The sequence below is a fragment of the Neophocaena asiaeorientalis genome, unplaced genomic scaffold, assembly GCF_003031525.2.
Source record: "Neophocaena asiaeorientalis asiaeorientalis breed wild unplaced genomic scaffold, Neophocaena_asiaeorientalis_V1.1 scaffold123, whole genome shotgun sequence".
Classification (NCBI taxonomy): domain Eukaryota; kingdom Metazoa; phylum Chordata; class Mammalia; order Artiodactyla; family Phocoenidae; genus Neophocaena; species Neophocaena asiaeorientalis.
Genome location: NW_020173666.1, coordinates 2,104,166 through 2,122,982, shown reverse-complemented (window position 1 = coordinate 2,122,982; position 18,817 = coordinate 2,104,166). Strand labels below are relative to the sequence as shown.

General features: G+C 36.6%; 1 protein-coding gene across 3 annotated transcripts in view; it reads left to right on the top strand.

Annotated features, from left to right (window-relative positions):
- The window catches only part of EPM2A (EPM2A glucan phosphatase, laforin), a 97,607-nt gene that overhangs the window by 47,576 nt on the left and 31,214 nt on the right, over positions 1-18,817 (top strand). For all 3 annotated transcript variants that reach the window (XM_024747953.1, XM_024747954.1, XM_024747955.1), the window contains exon 2: positions 2,203-2,377. In XM_024747953.1, the coding sequence (XP_024603721.1) occupies positions 2,203-2,377 (175 nt within the window). The remainder of the gene's footprint in view (positions 1-2,202; positions 2,378-18,817) is intronic.

Below are 18,817 nucleotides of genomic sequence, written 5' to 3'. Positions count from 1 at the left end.
CTGTAGAGCCTGTGAGCCAAAACTACTGAAGCCCACACGCCTAGAGCCCGTGATCCGCAACAAGAGAAGCCACCTCAGTGAGAAGCTCACGCACCGCAACGAAGAGTAGTCCCCGCTTGCCGCAACTAGAGAAAAGCCCTTGCGCAGCAATGAAGACCCAACACAGCCAAAAATAAATGAATAAATAAAAATTAAAAATAAAAGAATGTATAAAGTATTGTTTTTCTTTGTGACTCACCTATATCCTTGTCTCAGTTACCATCTAAGATGACTCATAAACTTATTTTTCTAGTTTAGATCTCTGGTCTGAGTGTCAAATCAATAACTCTAACTCTCTACTTGACATCTCCTTTTGTATCTAAATAGCACTTCAAGCCCCAAATGCCAAAACCAGATGGATGATCTTTTCTTGCAACTCCTCCAGATTTCACATCTCAGTGACTGGTACCACTATATATTGAGTCGTATTTGCCAGAATCCTAGGAGTCATTATTGGTTCCCTTTTTTCTTCACCTCCCATATCAAATTAATCACCAAGTCCTGTGGCTTTTCCCTGCTGAATCTTCCCACTCCTTTCCATTTCTATATCCAAGCTTTTACCATCTCTTTCCTGGGTTAATGCAGTATTTTTCTAAATGGACTTTCTATTTCTAATCTCATTGTGCTTGAATTAATATTTTACTCTATAACCAGAGAGATATTTTCAAAATAAAAATGTGGTCATGTCACCTGTCTGCTTAAAAATATTTTAATGTTTCATTGCTCTTATGGGAAATACCTAAATCTTTAACATGACTTAGTATAATGCCTGTCATATAGTGAACATTCAACAAATATTTGTGGAAAAATGTATAGATGAACTTACGTAGTTTACAGTATTGCTATTAAAATAGTATTGCCACACACACGTATGCATCTATGTATCTTTCTTTAATCTTATATTTCTGTTGGATATACTTCTAGAAGTGAAATTGCTAGTATAGTTTGATTTTCATCTATTAAATATCAAGGTTAATAGGGCAGTTACAAGGTGTAGTGCCTTGTAGCCTTCAAGAGAAAAAGAGGAGTCTGAGCTGGGAAGATCAATGATGATGTATTAAAGGAGCCATCCTGTACCTTCTATCTGATGGAAGGGAGTTACATTCTAAAGAAATGCCCAATGACTTAAGGATTTTTTAAAAGAGATTTTATGCCAAATAACCTTAGGTAAAATGTTTTGTAAGATAGAGCAAGGAACAAATGAGTCGAATTTTCATATTCATAATAAATGTGACTTTTCCCGTTTTATTTTGCTTACATGTTTTTCTTATAAATGACAATATATGGAAATTAGGTAATTTAAGGAAAAGAATTATTTGAAATGGGGAGGTCACATAAGGGCTAATAAAAATAATGTACAAATTACAATTTTCATAGAAATAAAAGGTCTGTTTACTAGTGTAGTTGATACTGGGGAGAATTGTGATATCGGCAAGTAGTGTTTTCAGAGACATGTTCTGTCTCTGCCTCTTTTGCTCCACTCACTGGAAAGAGGATGTGTGTCTTGGTGCTTGTGAAGTAGGCGGAAAACAGCATGAAGGTGTCAGGTGCCTGAAAGTTGGGGTCTAGGGGTATCAGTTTACTGATAGCTCTGCACTTATTAGTTCTGGACAAGCTAGTTAATCTCTGTGATACTTAGTTTTCCCATTTGAAAATAATACTAACCACTGATTTACATGCAAACTGGATTGGATGTGGTATTTGTTTTATTAATGTGTTTTTTAAAATTGATTGCTTAAGCTGATACTGAAACACTTTATTACTGATTTTAGTCATAAATTTGCATACCAGGAAGATAAAAGTATGCAGCGCAGGGACATTAATGGCTTTAAAAACCCGTTTCAGCAGCTTATCAGGCTACAAAATGACTCACAACAGGCTCTTAAGGCTCTGAAAGGTCCCAAGAAATTCTGAGTTAATATGCTTTTGGAAATATTCATGTATTCAAAGGGAGCATAGGACTCTATGAAATTCATAAGTAACTCTACAAATTGTTACTGTGTTCCCTGTTACTCTAGTCTATTTTTGTTTATACGGAAATCTGTAGATTATGCAGCTTTGTATTTATTTTCATCTTACTATTAATTTTGCATCAGCAACTCTGTGGCTGTTTAAGCAAAACATTGATGTAATTGCTTTGTTTGTCATTTCTTCTTGTTCTAGGCAATGGGCCTCACCACGACCGTTGCTGTATTTATAATGAAAACAACTTGGTGGATGGTGTTTATTGTCTGCCAATAGGACACTGGATTGAGGCCACTGGGCACACCAATGAGATGAAGCACACAACAGACTTCTATTTTAATATTGCAGGCCACCAAGCCATGCATTATTCAAGGTAAAAATAGTGCCATGTTTATAAGCATAGAAGTAGGACAAGAGTAGCATTAGGACAATGGAAGTATTCACTGTGTGTAAAACTGCAGTATCTCCCTTTGGAGGGTTATATAGGCCTGCAGTGCTTTGAGGAGGTAAATTACAGTGAATTACTGTGTGAGATTTTCTGGTTCTAGATGTGAAGGATCCTTTTTATAGAATTCTTTTATTAAGTATACACCCTGGCATCAACATATTTTGACCAGACAGTACTTTACCAATCTTTGTACTTACATAGTGGATTAAAAATAAAAACCAGACTAAAATATCATAAATCAGCATTTGTATCTTTTATGCTACAGACCAGCTGTGAAACAAAAATTGCTGTCTCTTTATAAAATATTATCCAAATAAACATATGTGAAAATCTAGACATAAAACTAGATAGGATGTGATCATCTGCTCTATTACTGGGAGGGCTAAAAAGTGCCTTCGGTTTTTTAAGTAAAAATAAACATTTTTCATTTTCACCAAGAACTTTATTGAACAACGTATTCACCCTTTTGTTCCACTACCTTCTGCCATTTTTCAGGCAACTTCATAATTCCATCTTCCCAAAACTTTTTATCTTTTTGAGCAAAGAACTGTTCCAGGTGCCTTTTACAGTCTTCCAGGGAATTGAAATTTTTTCCATTAAGAGAATTTTGTAAAGACCAAACTAAATGGAAATCCAAAGGTGCAATGTCTGGTGAATATGGCGGATGAATCAGAACTTCCCAGCCAAGCTGTAACAGTTTTTGCCTGGTCATCAAAGAAACACGCGGTCTTGCATTATCCTGATGGAAGATTACGCATTTTCTGTTAACTAATTCTGGACACTTTTCGTCAAGCGCCGCTTTCAGTTGGTCTAATTGGGAGCAGTACTTGTTGGAATTAATCGTTTGGTTTTCTGGAAGGAGCTCATAATAGAGGACTCCCTTCCAATCCCACCATATATACAACATCACCTACTTTGGATGAAGACCGGCCTTTAGTGTAGTTGATGGTGGTTCATTTCGCTTGCCCCACAATCTCTTCCGTTCCACATTCGTGTACAGTATCCACTTTTCATCGCCCGTCACAATTTGTTTTAAAAACGGAATGTTTTCATTATATTTCAGTACAGAATTGCATGAGGAAATATGGTCAAGAAGGTATTTTTGCTTAACTTTAATATGTGGAACCCAAACATCAAAGCGATTCCCATAACCAAGCTGGTGCAAATGATTTTCAACGCTTGATTTGGATATTTTGAGTATGTTGGCTATCTGCCACGTGGTATAGCGTTGATTGTTGTCAATTATTGTTTCAATTTGATCGCTATCAACTTCAGCTGGTCTACCCGACCGTGGAACATTGTCCAGTGAGAAATCTCCAGCACGAAACCTCGCAAACCACTTTTGACGCGTTCCGTCAGTCACAGCACCTTCTCCATACACTGCACACATCTTTTTGTGTTTCAGTTGCGTTTTTCCCTTTCTTGAAATAATAAAGCATAATATGCTGAAAATATTGCTTTTTTCTTCCATCTTCAATATTAAAATGGCTACACAAAAATTCACCAATTTTGATGTCTTTCTTAAAAATTCATGCTGATATGACAGCTGTTATGTAGAATCTAACAAAATTTTTTCGAATGAAGTTAAAGACAACTAAACACTACTAGGGCCATCTTACGGAAAAAAACGAAGGAAGCTTTTGACCCACCCAGTATTTATTAATAGTTTTATTTGTCTATTGAATTATTACACCAACAATATGTGCCAAAATACAAATTCAAACACCAAAGAGGCTGCTAAATGAAAAGTAAGGTTCAATATACTTTCCTTCATTCCCACTCACCAGAAGTGATTATTTTTAACCATTTTATGGTTAGTTTTTCTGGAGCTTAAATCCAAGTCTTAAATAATATGCATATACTTTATTTGTTAATATGTCAATTTAAAAATAGCTTTTGATTCCCCTCTATGACATGAGAGAAATTTAGCTCACTTATCTTCTCTCCCCACTTCCAATCCCTACCAAGCTCATGAAAAAAATTCTTTTGTTATTTAGCTTCATAAAAATTCTATTTCTTGACTCGTACGTTTTTGACAGTGCCCCTTGATTTCCTACTGTGTAAGATAAGAGAGTTACTGCCCCTATATCTTCCTCCACATCTACTTCCACCCATTAACTCCTGTTTTTCATTACTTTTACATTTCCAAGGGTTATAGAACTTAGATTTAATTTAGCAAATATAAATGAGTCTTTCATACTCAAGGTGTACGTGTGCATGTTTGATGAATCTAGTAGATCTACAAGCTTTCTTAGGAAGAGAAGTCTGCCTCTCCCCCGCCTCTGCACCTCCTCTCGTTTGGGCTGTCCACAGGCAACCGCTTTCACATCTTTAAGCTGATTATCTGCTAATTACTTTCAGTTAAATGATAAATAATATGATTATATTACTGCTTCTTGATTTTAGTTTTTGGTATTATTTATTGATTTCACACCTGAAAAATGAAAATGTAGCTCTTTTTTCTTCCCCTTCCCCCACAAACCTCAGTGACATCCTTCTGTTGTTCAATCCTCCCAACATAGTTATGCCATCATTCTGATGAGATTGGTATGCCACATGTTTATTTGTATGCCTGTGTAAATTCCGTTTAACACCCCCTAACTGTTCACACATGTCTAAGTCTTCTTTGAAGAATGTATAGCTTTCTGGTTTGCTGCTGAGTAGTTGAAGCCTTTATGGCTCCTAACCCTTTATGTTTGAGCTGAGTTTCCCTCCCCCCACTCTGGAGAAGCTGTCAGAATCTTCATTTTCAATATTATGAAATTTCATAATGGAATGTCTTGATGTGGTTACTTTTTATGCATTTTGCTAACCTCTCAGTGAGTAGATTTTTTAATTCTGTAAATTCTGCAAATTCTGCAATTTCAAATGTTTAAAGGTAAATTACTCGAATTATTTCTTTGATGATTTATTTCCCTTTCTGGACCTCCTATTACTTAGATATTGGAAACTTGGTCTGAGTATTTTATATGTTGCATATCTTTGGGTTTTTTTTTTTCTCTCCTTTCTAACAGATTTTCTCAACTTACTTAATCATCCATCACTACTATTTAGTTTTTTTTCCCCCAATTAATTAATTTATTTATATTTGGCTGTGTTGGGTCTTCGTTGCTGTGCGAGGGCTTTCTCCAGTTGCGGTGAGCGGGGGCCACTCTTGATCGCGGTGCGCGGGCCTCTCACTGTCGTGGCCTCTTCCGTTGCGGAGCACAGGCTCCAGACGCGCAGGCTCAGTAGTTGTGGCTCACGGGCTTAGTTGCTCCGCGGCACGTGGGATCTTCCCAGACCAGGGTACAAACTGTTTTGTCTAGCACATTTTCCAAATGAATGGAATTAATTACTTTCGAGAAAGAGTGAGGAACTTGGTGCCAGCCCAGCTCTCTCATTTACTACACGGCAACCTTGGGACAATCCTGTAACAGTTCTGAATTTTAGTTTCCTGATTTGCAAAGTGAGTTGGTTAAACTAGATGAATACTGAAGTCAGTTCTGGAAATAATCAAGGATTAAAGTTAATTTAAAAAGCTAAGCCTTATTCAACATTTTGACAATATATTATATTGACTTAACAGTGACTATACTCGGTATCAGCTTCTTTGGTTTCAGATTCAGCCATCAAATGCCTGCAATCCAGTGCTGCCTCTAGGTGGCACTTTCCTTCATTTTTGTAGCCCAGGACATACATTCAGTCCAACACTACAGAAATACTTGGAAATATACATACGTTATAGTCATTTTACAATTAATCCCTAATAAGTATGTAAATACTTATTATAAAATGATATTTTACATTGCTTATATTCATAATCAAAATTTGACAGGAGATCTCTTTTGGACTAAATACAGAAAAATCACAAAATTCTGTGTGCAGCAGGACCTAATTACATTGTCCTGCTTCTGTAGTTCACAATCAAGAAATTACTGGCCAAAGGACGAATCTAATTTCAGTTGTTATTTGCATCTGATTGAATGATTTGAGATTTTTCTAAACAGTAAAACCAAGATTATAATTGTTCATCCTACTAGGAAAGGAAAACAGTATAATCTTCCTTCTTACTGAGTTCTTCTGATCGGGCAATGATTTTTATTGAGTATTAACTGAGTGTGTGAGATTTCCTTGAAGAGTTCCTTTTCCCTAAATAGATAATGCTGTTCATATTTTATGAGGTCAACTTAATTGATGGATGTCCCCTTTTTCATATGATTAAAATACATTTTTTTTTTTTGCGGTACTCGGGCCTCTCACTGTTGCGGCCTCTCCCATTGCGGAGCACAGGCTCCGCTCCGGACGCGCAGGCTCAGCGGCCATGGCTCACGGGCCCAGCCGCTCCGCGGCATGTGGGATCTTCCCGGACTGGGGCACAAACCCGTGTCCCCTGCATCGGCAGGCATACTCTCAACCACTGCGCCACCACGGAAGCCCTAAAATACATATTTTTATATAAAACATTTAAATATATTAAAATAGATTATATATTTTATATTATGTATAGTTACATTGGGATGATTTATTTTCAGTATCATTTTAAAAATTAGTGATAGATATTAGCGTCCTAATGGTAATATGAACTAATTGTAAACATACCCCTTAATTCTTGTTTCTTAGAAGTTATTTAAAACATATTTGCTAAAGTTTATGGAGAAGTCAGTTTTTGCTGATAGTGCTGTTGTGGGTTCAGTACAATAATAAAGGAAGCAGCTGGATTCTTTGCTGCCTTTATATTATCAACAGCATTGTTATTGAAATTATGATTGAAATGTCTCTGTCAGGCCAATGAGAGAGAAGCTTGATTAAAGGAGAGAACTTGGTGGTCAGATCTCAGATTGTGTCTATAGGAATGGTAGTAAGAAAAAGGGAATATTTTATCATATAAGTTAAGCAATTTGGATTCCTAAGTCATTATGTGGGGAAAACTTGGCAATTTTACTATAAAAATATGAATTTTTACTACAAAAGAGAGCAGAGAAACAAGGAAATTTGGGATAGGGGAAGGTAATTTATAAGGTGGGTGCTGTTAAAGAATGTTTGGATGTTAATGACAATGATGTCATAGAGTGGAGAAAAATTAATGATTAAGAGGAGAAAGGGGAGAGTCATAGGGGCAAAATCTTTTTGTAAACAAGAGTGATCTGAATGCAGGAGAACAAAGAGTTCATCCATGGTCCTTGAGGAAGCGGAGAATTGACATGGGTGCAGGTATGTCAGTGAAGTAGTGAGGGCATGTGGAAGTTCAATTTCTGATTTCTTCTCTCATTTTTTTTTCTTTACCATCTTTATTGGAGTATAATTGCTCTACAATGGTGTGTTAGTTTCTGCTTTATAACAAAGTGAATCAGCCATACATATACATATATCCCCATATCTCCTCCCTCTTGCGTCTCCCTCCCACCCTCCCTATCCCAGCCCTCTAGGTGGTCACAAAACACCAAGCTGATCTCCCTGTGCTACTTGGCTGCTTCCCACTAGCTATCGATTTTACATTTGGTAGTGTATATATGTCCATACCACTCTATCCCTTCGTCCCAGCTTACCCTTCCCCCTCCCCGTGTCCTCAAGTCCATTCTCTATGTCTGCGTTTTTCTGATTTCTTCTCTTTTCTCCATGAAATAGGAAGCAAGGTCATCAGATGAGAGTGAGAAGAGAGAAGAATTTTAGGTTTGGATGAGATATATAGACTGGGTAACTAATGGAATGTGAATGTACTGACTCATGAACTTTTATTTTTACAAGACTCTCCCAATTCCTATATTACAGTGACTATGACAAACAAAGACGTTATTCTCTTCTTTTAAATGAGTACAGAAGACAGAATATTTTTGACAGTTTTCTGTGTGACTCTAGCCAGATCAGAAAGAAGTCTAAGTAATATGCTAAAATGGAGGCTTTGTAGATTGGGAATTATATGACATATTTTTCAGAGCTAGAATTAAATTTATTATGCTGGCCATTATGGAAGGTCCACTTCTGGAAGAACAATGGATCTATTTATATTGGAGTCAGTGAACACATTGGGGAATGCTCCTTTCTTGTTTTCAAGGGATTGGTATATTTCTATCACTTTGCCAATCCCTGTGATCATTTAAATTGACTGAAAATGATTAGTTTCTTAGAATATAGTCTCATCTTTGGTTGAACAGAATGCAAAGATTATGAAACCCATGGAGGAGGGGTCAGTGAAGAAAGAGTAGTGAAAATGCATATGTTACATACTAAATAAGATAATCAGTTTTCCTGTTGACTATTTCTATATCGTAAAGGTCCTATAATGACTTGTACGTTTACGGACGTTTTTTGAAGAGGAAGATCTTTATTTTCATGCTTTGATACATTGTGAATTGCCTTTCTCAACCTTCTTTCTCAAAGTTAATTTTTTTCTTTGAATGCCTTGTAGACTTACCGTCCTTGATAAATGAATCAATAATTTAATTGATTAGCATATGTAAATGCTAAGTGTTTCACCACGTAGTTGGTAAATACTCTGAAAAAAAGTACTGGGTGTAGCAACACACACACACACTCACACACACACACACACACACACACACACACACACACACACACACTGGTAACACCTACTTTGCAGGCTCTCCATTTTATAAGGAAAGGATTGTTTTCTACCCGCAGCCACGTGATGTGTTTGACAGAGTGCTGGGTGGGGCACAACTCAGATTCAGGCTAATGAAAGCAGGGGGTAGATTTTAGGTGTTGTCTGAGGATTTTGGGCAAGTAAAACCTTAATAATGCTTTATAACCCTGAGGTACTTCTGACTATGAGAGAAAAGGCATCCTACACAGTATCCCTCCTGTTGTAGAGAAGCAAAATGGGAATCAACTCTACAAGGTCCTGCTCTGAGGTCACGACAGCTGACCCCATTCTCAGACTCTCCTCCACGTGCCTCTGTTTCCTCCTCATGAAATGGGGGCTCTGTTTTCTTCTACCATCGCGTTCTGCCATCAACTTCTGATCCAAATACACATCTGAACACAAATAAAGGACAAAAAACTCCTGCTTATTTTCACGAATCAACGTTTAAAGTTTAGATAGTCTGTATAAGTCAAAATAAATTGAATTAATTATAAGAAGTACCTAAAAACGTTTTCTCTCCCCAAAACGTTTTCTCTCCCCCAGCACCTTTATGCCATTTTTTGGAAGTTGCTATTTATTCAGGCAATCAACTTACCTCATTATCCTTCCTCACCATATAATCTTAAGTTGTAGTATTAATTGCTTGTCTCATTTTCCCTTTTCCTAGATTGCAGATCCTGTCCCAACACCCCTTTCTTCCAAAAGATTCATTCGTTTGGGCTGTTTTGCAATTATTATTAATCTTCTTAATTTAATCACTGGCATTTCCATTGCTACGCCCTCTCCTCAGACATGTTTACCCCCCTGTCCTATTACGACTAGGCTTATTAACGGTAGAGGAAGACATTTTATGAGAGGATCTTCCAGTATAAACTACATCACATTGTTTTTCTGCTGCTACTCCAGCTTAGTTATAGTTGGTGTGACTCCTCATGCTAAGTTCTATGGAAACGATACATAAAATCCCAAATCTCAAAGAGACATTTTTGCATTAAACAGGAAGTTACCAGAGAATTTACATAAATCGTGACCTTCCCAAGGATCTAAGAGTTTGTTTCCAGACTTTTATTTTTCAGTCTAGTTTTAGGAGGGAAGAGAAACAAACCTAAAGCCAAAATTAATGATTAATCAGGAATGAAAATTAAGCATCTCAAAAATGATAAAGAGAAGCATGATCAATTTGTTACAAAATAACAGGTTTATACAACTTTTTAAGGACCCCTTTTGTTGTGCAAAGTGAAATATATCTATATCTATACAGCTACTTGTATGTTTGTAGTTGCTTCTTCATCATATCCTAGAAAAATTAGAAAGAAAAAAGGAGGGAGATGGAGAAGAAAGTGGGAAGAATGAAGGAACATAGACTTGGCCACTTGTCACTTAGCTATTCTGTGATAACAGGGGGAACCATGGATTCTTTTCTTAGTCCCATTTCTTTCCGTCGCTCTGTCCCTTTAAAGTTCACCTTGATAAATCTGTTGTTTCTGACGTTACCAGAGGTTTGAAAATAGGGCCTCTTCTGTGTCTCATTGCTTTTAGCCATGACAGTGAGTTTTTATTACTTCAGATGTTTAAAAACAACAACAAAAAAAGCTCAGGGATGCAGTGAAAGTGAAAGAACCATTCTGAGAGGGGTCAGCAATGCATTGATCAAGGATCTGCAGCCATCATCATAGCTATTTACAGTTGCTGGGGTTTTGAGAGCTGCCCTTTAATTCAGGATATTCAAATAATATATTGTTAATTAAGTCAAGATGGAATAAAAAGGATGATAAAAATGGTATCACAGAAGTGGAAAATACGTGTAAGTAATCGATTATAGAAATAGATTTGAACGTCAGAACACCAACTTTCAGAATGCCCTTTTCATGAGACTAACATTCTCTACTTTAAAAAAACCCAACAACCTCAAAAGCTGAATTTAGAAGTATCATTTTGATTGTATAGCATGTGCCCAGTACTGTGTTAGGTACTGTTAACAATTTTCAACTTAAATAATAATGAAATGATGTGGTATTTGTTTATATCACAAAAGTGTTCTTCCCTTTGTGAAAGGATTCTCTTGCTTTAGATGGTAGACAGTATCAGGATAGAGCTGATGGGAAAGGATCGCTCCCTGACCTGAATTAATAATAGGAATGTTTTTGTTTTGGCCTCTGCCACTATGACTAAGAAAAATTAATTACAGGGAAACAACCCCAAAACTGTGAACAGTAATTAACCAGCTAACTCACATTTCAAAGATGAGTGATGAGAAGTTTAGACTCTGAAATTCATGGCACTGGTGAGCTGCAGATTGCAGGAGGGCAGTTATAAATTTTTTGGTACAAATACACCTTTGTCTATTAGGTTTTGCCCTTATTCTTTGCCACCTTTCCTATTTCTCTACCGTTTTCTGTATTTCCAGTCTACTCCTCTCCTACCCCCACTTCCCTTTTATTCCCCACTGTCTCTTACACTGTACCTGTTTCCCTGTTGGTCCTTTACCCTCTGTCTTTTCCTGTCCCCTTTTTGCTTGTCTTAACATCCTTCTTCCATTCCTTCATTTTTGTCTTGATACTTTATTAACTGACCAAAATATGGAATTGAAGTCCATGTCTAAACAAATATTTAAAACATTTAGTACTTTCTGTTCTTAATGTGATAATCAACTGACTTTGGTCTGTCTCCATTCATTTATTCAACTATTTTTCGAGTGCCTACTTTTTGCCAGATGCCAGATACTGGGGGTACAAAGTTAAACACGACCTAGTGTCTCTCCTTCAGAAGCTAATAGTCCCACAGTAGAGAGAAAACAAATATGTATTACTGTGAAAACCTTAATCCATTAATTTAGTTCTTTTCTGAGATTTTTCACCCTATTTTCTTTAAGTGGCTTTGAGTGAATCAAGGTCTTGAATTCCTGCTGAAATCTCTCCACGTGTAAAATGTGACTTGGCTTACAAAAACTTAGTTAATATTTAATTCTCAGGAACAGACTTTTTTAATAAAGGGAGAGACCATGACGCTTAACATTTTATGAAGTAAGGAAATTAATAAAAGTGTTATTTACCTCACATTCTTATTTTCTCACCCTAATAAAATCTTTTAAATAATTATTCTGTTGAAGTACAGAAAAAGCCTTCCGGGTAAAGTACAGCACTGTCTTAAAATTGGGCTTTAGATTTTTATCACTATTCAAAATAAATTTTCATAGAGGCTTGGGTCCAGGACCTTTTCTGTGCACAGCTCCAGAATATATGACTCATATAGTAGTTTACGTAAATCCCCTCTCCACCCACCCTGCTACCACTCACTCTGTGCAGTACAAAGCCTGCCTTGCTACATGTGGTGGTCCTGGTTGGGTAATAATTTTAGACAGTACACACAAATCTATGTGGTGGGCATTATAATTTTTTGGATTGACATATACTTAAAAACTTTATAGTATGTTTTGGACCCAGATGTAATAACTTCTAAGAAATTACCTGCGTTAAACTATTTAGTTTGCAAGGCAATTGACTGATATTCCATCACATTTCCTAAGGGACTCTGAGTGAGTTAAGGCCTATTGTTGCCAAATCAAACTTGGGTCCACTTGCCCACATGCAGTAAAGCCAATCTACTGATAGCGGGTTGTGGTGAAAGAAAGTGCAGCATTTACTGCAGGGTGTCCTATAAGGAGTCCGGGATAGCTAGTACTCAAAAAGCCCGAACTACCAGATGGGTTTTAGCAAAGCATTTTTAAAGGCCAGGCAAGGGAAGGAAGTCCCAGGGTATGATCAGCTCCCCACACAATCCTCTGATTGGTTGATGGTGAGGTAAAGTAAAAGGCCAGATAAGTCGTTGCAAGTATTTCCTGGTTCCCGCCATACTGCAGAGGGGATGTGTTAATTTCTTCCACTTGGTGGGGCTTTAGCATCTGTAAAACTACCCGGGAAATGTGCATCTGATACTGTTATCTCAGTACTTCAGAGAGGAGCTAAAGCAGAGTGTGGGAGTGGGGGTGGCCTGTCCCGGGAAGGCCCATAACGTCCTGGTTGGTTACACTTCATGTTATATAATCTTCGCATATGTCCAGTTTCACAGTGATGGGGTTTAGTATACGCTACTCCAAATATGGCACCTTAGGATATCAAATATTTTAACCTGAAGGAATTTGAGAAACAGCATGTATCTGAGCTTCTCCTAAAGCAGGTATCAAGACCTTTGTGTGAATAGTGCCCTCCCTATACCCCTACACCTGGAGGAAAGGAGCGTCCTTGTCTCTGAAGACTGAGAGGAATCCAAATGCACATACCTTGCTAGTTTCCCCCAGTTCACCACCCTTAGCTCACATCCTTTTGTTCTATTACATTTTCCCACTACTCTCCACTCTTCATCAAACCTAGTATAAAAATGCTCAGGTTTAACCACTTCTTCAGGTCTTTGTGTCCCTGTGAAGGCTCCTGTGTCTTGTAAATTTTATATTAAATAAGTATATATTAATATAAATAAATTTGTATGCTTTTCTCATGTTAATCTGTCTTTTGTGAGTCTGACTTATAGAGCTCCAGTCAGAGAACCTAGAAGGGTATTAGAAAAAGAATTTATTCCTCCCCTGCAACAGTCTGAAAAATCTTCCTAGAATTTGCGTAGGGAAAAGTATCTAAGCCTAGAAACAAATATTTCTAAACACTACTTGAAAATGGAGATTAAAAAATTATATGAAGGCCCCTAATGTACTGGGAAGATTAAGAGTTGACATTAATTTAATTAAAAATCAAAGCCACTTTTAGATTTTGAATTTAGAAAACCATTATGGCTTTTCACTACATTAACTTATAAAAGGCAAAGTAGATTTTTCTACATATATGGGTTTTTGAAATAGCCTTATAAGGCATGTGTCATCCCAGAGTAGATTTTTTATTGCTTAATTATGAAATGAATTTTAGTGAAAACAACATAACTTTCATCTGGAATTCAGGGAACTATGCCATTACAGAAAAAGTTATTTTAAATGAAAAAGAATAGGAAAGTCCTCTTCTAGGCTTAGAAGTAAAAGTAAGGAAGAACTAACTCTCTGACTGAAACTATCTCAGAGTTCTAGTAATTGTAATGAGAAGGAGAAATAATGAGTTTAGGAGCAAAAGCCATCTATTGTATTGTAAATGGTGAATCCAAACTAACAGATCTTCAGTAAAAATAAGAAGCCCATAAATTTTAAAAATGCTGTGGGCTAGTACGGAACAGGTCAGTCATTTAACGGAGCATATCTGTAAATAAAATGCAAAATAAAGAGACAGTAAAGTATGACTGCATACTGCCAACAGTATTTACTGTGCAATTTTGGCTTAACGTAGTGACTAATTTCTTCGGCTTATTTAAAGATGTTTGTCTTAGGTTGCTCTCTTGCTAATTCAAATAGCTTTTTTGGGAAAATCAAAATAGCAAATATAGAGTGCACATAAAGGTAGCTAGTGTACTAAAAAATTAAGAAAACAAAGTTTTATTCCAGACAGTCAAAGGAACAAACGTAGTCTTATGATATACTAAGCTGATGGGAATTTGGTATTATCAGTTTAGGACAAAGTTGAAGGGCAGTCCCATGAGGTACATCACCTGAGTGACTGTATGTCTGAGTTCAGCAGACTCTGGGAAGAGGGATTGTAAATCTTCTGCTATTTTAAGAGTGAAATGATAGTCTTTTGATTAGAGCATGAAATTGGCCCTTAAAATGAACTTGAAAATCTTAGCAAAAGGCTGCTTCGTGTTCCTAAAATTCTAATTAAAACCTGCCTTGTGGTAGCTTGAGGCCCCAACTGACCAAAAAGATTATTACAAAAATGCCACTTAAATTGAAAGTCAGATCTCTGATTATGGATCAAGTGGTTAAGAGAAGCCAGCACAGAAGGAGCATGAGCAAATGGAAGAAAAGGAATAAAGAATGTAAATGAGAAAAAGCAAAGGCCAGAAAGAAAAACCTAAATACAACTTAATGATGAGAATAAATCCCGTCCATTAGATAGGAAGCATAGCTTCCATTAAAAAAAATTACCATACATGTCTGGAAAAAAAATTAGAAAGATGAAATTTCTCAAATAAAAAATAATGATGGAGCATATTCTTTTGTTTATTGTAATTTATCATTCTTCAAATTTTATTGTTGATTCTAAACCTATTGTAAACATTCTCTAAAGTGAGTCCTGCCTTGTTTTATGAGAGGACACTGAAAAAAATTTCTAACATTTCCTGAAAATAAACTAATAAACATAAGATTCAGGAGATTATTTGACCTGTAGAAGTACAATATTGAATTGTACCCATTTTTATCTACAAGATTGGGCAAATTTCATGCTGCCACACTGTCAAAGGAGTGTTAAAGAGCCTTGAAGAGCAGGGATGTTTTTGAGACTTAGAATACTATGCATGGCATTCTGCAGATAGAACATAGTCAGTCACACTGGATCAGGAAATTATCCCATCCAGCTTCATATGGCTCCTTTGGCAACAGCACTTTACCTGTGTCAACTGTTTTCCATGATGATGACATTGTGTCATCATGTTGACATATCCAGATATTGATTAGGCCCATTCTCTGATGCCACCTGCCCTTTCTCTGGTAATAAGAGTAAAGACTTTGTCTATTTCAGTCACTGTTGTATTCCCAGTTACGGTGCCTACACTTTGTAATCCATCACTTCTTATTTCATATAAAAGTTATTTAATCATGCATCCTATAAGACTATATACTCCTTCGATGTAGGATATATGTCTGAATTCAGTGTCACATCTATTCACTGCTTTTAACACAATGCCTTGCACATAACTGATGGTTATATGTATAGATTGAATGATGAACTTCATTCAGTGGCTCACTGTTACTTGCCATCTAGGAACTTACCCAAAAGTTTTGCAACTCATAGGTAGGTCGTGTGCAGTGCTGGGGTGGGGGCTGAGAGGTGGAGGAAATGATAACTGAATTGCTACAGAGTCATAGCTTGGCCACCAGCAGGCACAATGCCTTCTCCCCCCTTTGAATCTCTGGAGTGCCAGAGAGTCTGACTGTAATGTCAGCAATTCAGAGGGGGTGTTTTTCAGAAGTAACTAATGATGATGAGTACACATTTCAGTGGATAGAGTGAGTAAGCAGGTGGGAGTAGAGAAAGGTGAAGAAATCTAAATTATAAGAAAACTAAAAATATAGGACTGTAGAATATTATAGTGTCAATTCACAAATCATAGAGGGAAACTCAGAACGGGGTAGTTGAATGCTTCATGTTCACTGTGCAGAAAAAAGAATAGTGCAGGTCTGAAATTGCCTATTCTTAGAAAAGCCTGCTTGCAAGGTTGGCCCTCTTGCTGGTCTTTGGGAATTTGGCTAGTAAACGGTCCCACACACTGATATAAAACTCTCCCTAAATACTATTTGTGGTTCACTGTGCCTAAACTGTGCAAAGAATATATTTATACTTAACACCTGCCTTCCTTTTGGGAATCTAGAATTTTGGTACATACTGGGCAGAGGATACCTACATACCAGCCTCCAAAAAAACCATTGGTGGTGTCTCTAATGAGCTGCCCTGGTAGACAATACTTCCCATTTATTTTAACAACTTGATGCTGGAGGAATTAAGCATGTCCTATGCAATTACACTGTGTGTCTGGGGGACTCTTGGAAGCGTGCACCTAGTTTCATCTAGACTTCTCCCATGCACCTTTTCCTTTTGCTGATTTTCCTTTGTATCCTTTTACTGTCATAAATCTCAGTACAAGTACGACTATATGCTGAGTCCTGTGAGATCACCTAGCAAATCACCAAACCTGGAGTGATCTTGAGGAGCCCTGACATATTCACTTTATGGGATTCAGCCTAGCTAATGCGTTGAGCCAGTCCTGGCTAGGACTGCAGGCTCTCAGAGGGCCCTTCACCACCAATCGGTAGAGGTGCAGGTAGACTTTTAGCCTTAGACTGGTATCTGGTCATCTTGGTGCAAATCCCAGGTACATGCGTCCCATTCTGTGTGAATGGGGTTTTTGTTATTTTTTCCCACCATATTTTAATGTAGTCATTAAAAGCATGTGCTCTGAGTTGGGCTGCCAGGGATTGAGTTCAAGCTTTACCACTCCCTAAGCAGTGGGACTTTGGGTATGTTACTTCAGTGCTGTGCATCATCTGTAAGAGAATGTTAATAGTAAACTTAAACCTCAATAGGCTGTTGCTAGGATTAAATGAGATAAAACGTTAACACAGTAAGTGCCAAATGTGTTTAATTATTTTCATAACTGGCATTATAAACAAGCAACAAGTTTATTTTGTCTTCCAGAATTCAGTAGGGAAATTCTCCCTGGATAAAAATATGGGGAGGTCAATAATTTCTTTGGCCACTTATAGATAATAAAAGCTCTATATTCATTTAAGTCATAAAATACAATCTTAATTTTCTACTCAGAAGGTTGGCTCCTTTGAAATAATCAAATCTTTCAGTTTAATATAAAATGAAATCCTTTAATATTCTTGCCTTGAATTCAATCTTGCCTTCTATTAAAATCTTGTTCCTTGATTTATTTTTGCAAATAATAATTTAATGATAAATTAATAGTAAAAAGATAAACTTTTGTCTATCTATTTACTTTACCCATTTCCAAATTACATTGTTTTTACTTTGCCTTTTATATTTAATATGTAGTTAGATTTGTTTTTTGAATCGGTGGGAGAGTAGTTTTTCTTTAATAGGTATAAATATAGCCCATTAATATTTAGTGTTATAAAATGCTCAGTCTTAATTATACCATCTTAAGTCTCCTGTTTTTAATGCTTTTTAAACATTTCCTGTCATTCTGTCTTTTATATATGATCATCTTTCTGATAATTAGAAGATATATAGAATGTTTCTTGTTCTACTATAGGTTATCTTTTGAATGTGAACATACTGTTACTTCAAATTCAATTTAATCAATTGAAGGCACCCAGAGAGGCCTCCTTTTGAAAGACCATAGATATTATTACATAGATAGATAAAGAACCCACTATCCCTTGGCTACAACCTCAGTTTTTAGTATTAGTGGGATTTTTCCCTGTCCCTTATAATTATTTATTTTTATTTTTAATATTGTATAGCTTTACTTTTATAAGTGACAACACATTGTTTTGTCACTATAATCAATTCTTTAGATATAATTACATATTTAAATAAATTGCTTGACCATCATATCTTTCATATAAGGGCATTATCTTTCCTGAGTCTTTTTAAAGTCATCACTGGGTTGGTTAGATTAAGTCACAAGGTAGTTTTTCAAGAAGGATTCATGAGAGTTTATTTCTTAAATCTTTTACATATTTAATATGTCTTCATATTGTCTTTATACATAGACGGCAACTTGATTAGATACAGAATTTTGAACTACTTTCAAATATATTTAGATGTTGTTTTTAATCTCCTGACTTGATTATTGCTGTGGAGAATTTTGAGGCCAGGCTTATGTTTGGGGGGGGTCAATGAGGATTTGTAAGATTTATTTTATTTTATTTTATTTATTTATTTGTTTATTTTTGGCTGTGCCGTGCAGCTTTTGGGATCTTAGTTTCCCGACCAGGGGTTGAACCTGGGTCCTTGGCAGTGAGAGTATGGAGTCCTAACCACTGGACCACTAGGGAAGTCCTGATTTGTAAGATTTAATGTGCCCACCCTTGACCCTATGGAACTGACATCTTTAGGGTTAGGAGAAGTTCAGAAGTTCAGTTATCTTTATGATGAGTAAAAAGGAGTGTGAGGAGAGTCTTCTAGGGCCTGGTAGAAGTTCTGTTTCTGAATCTGGGTGCT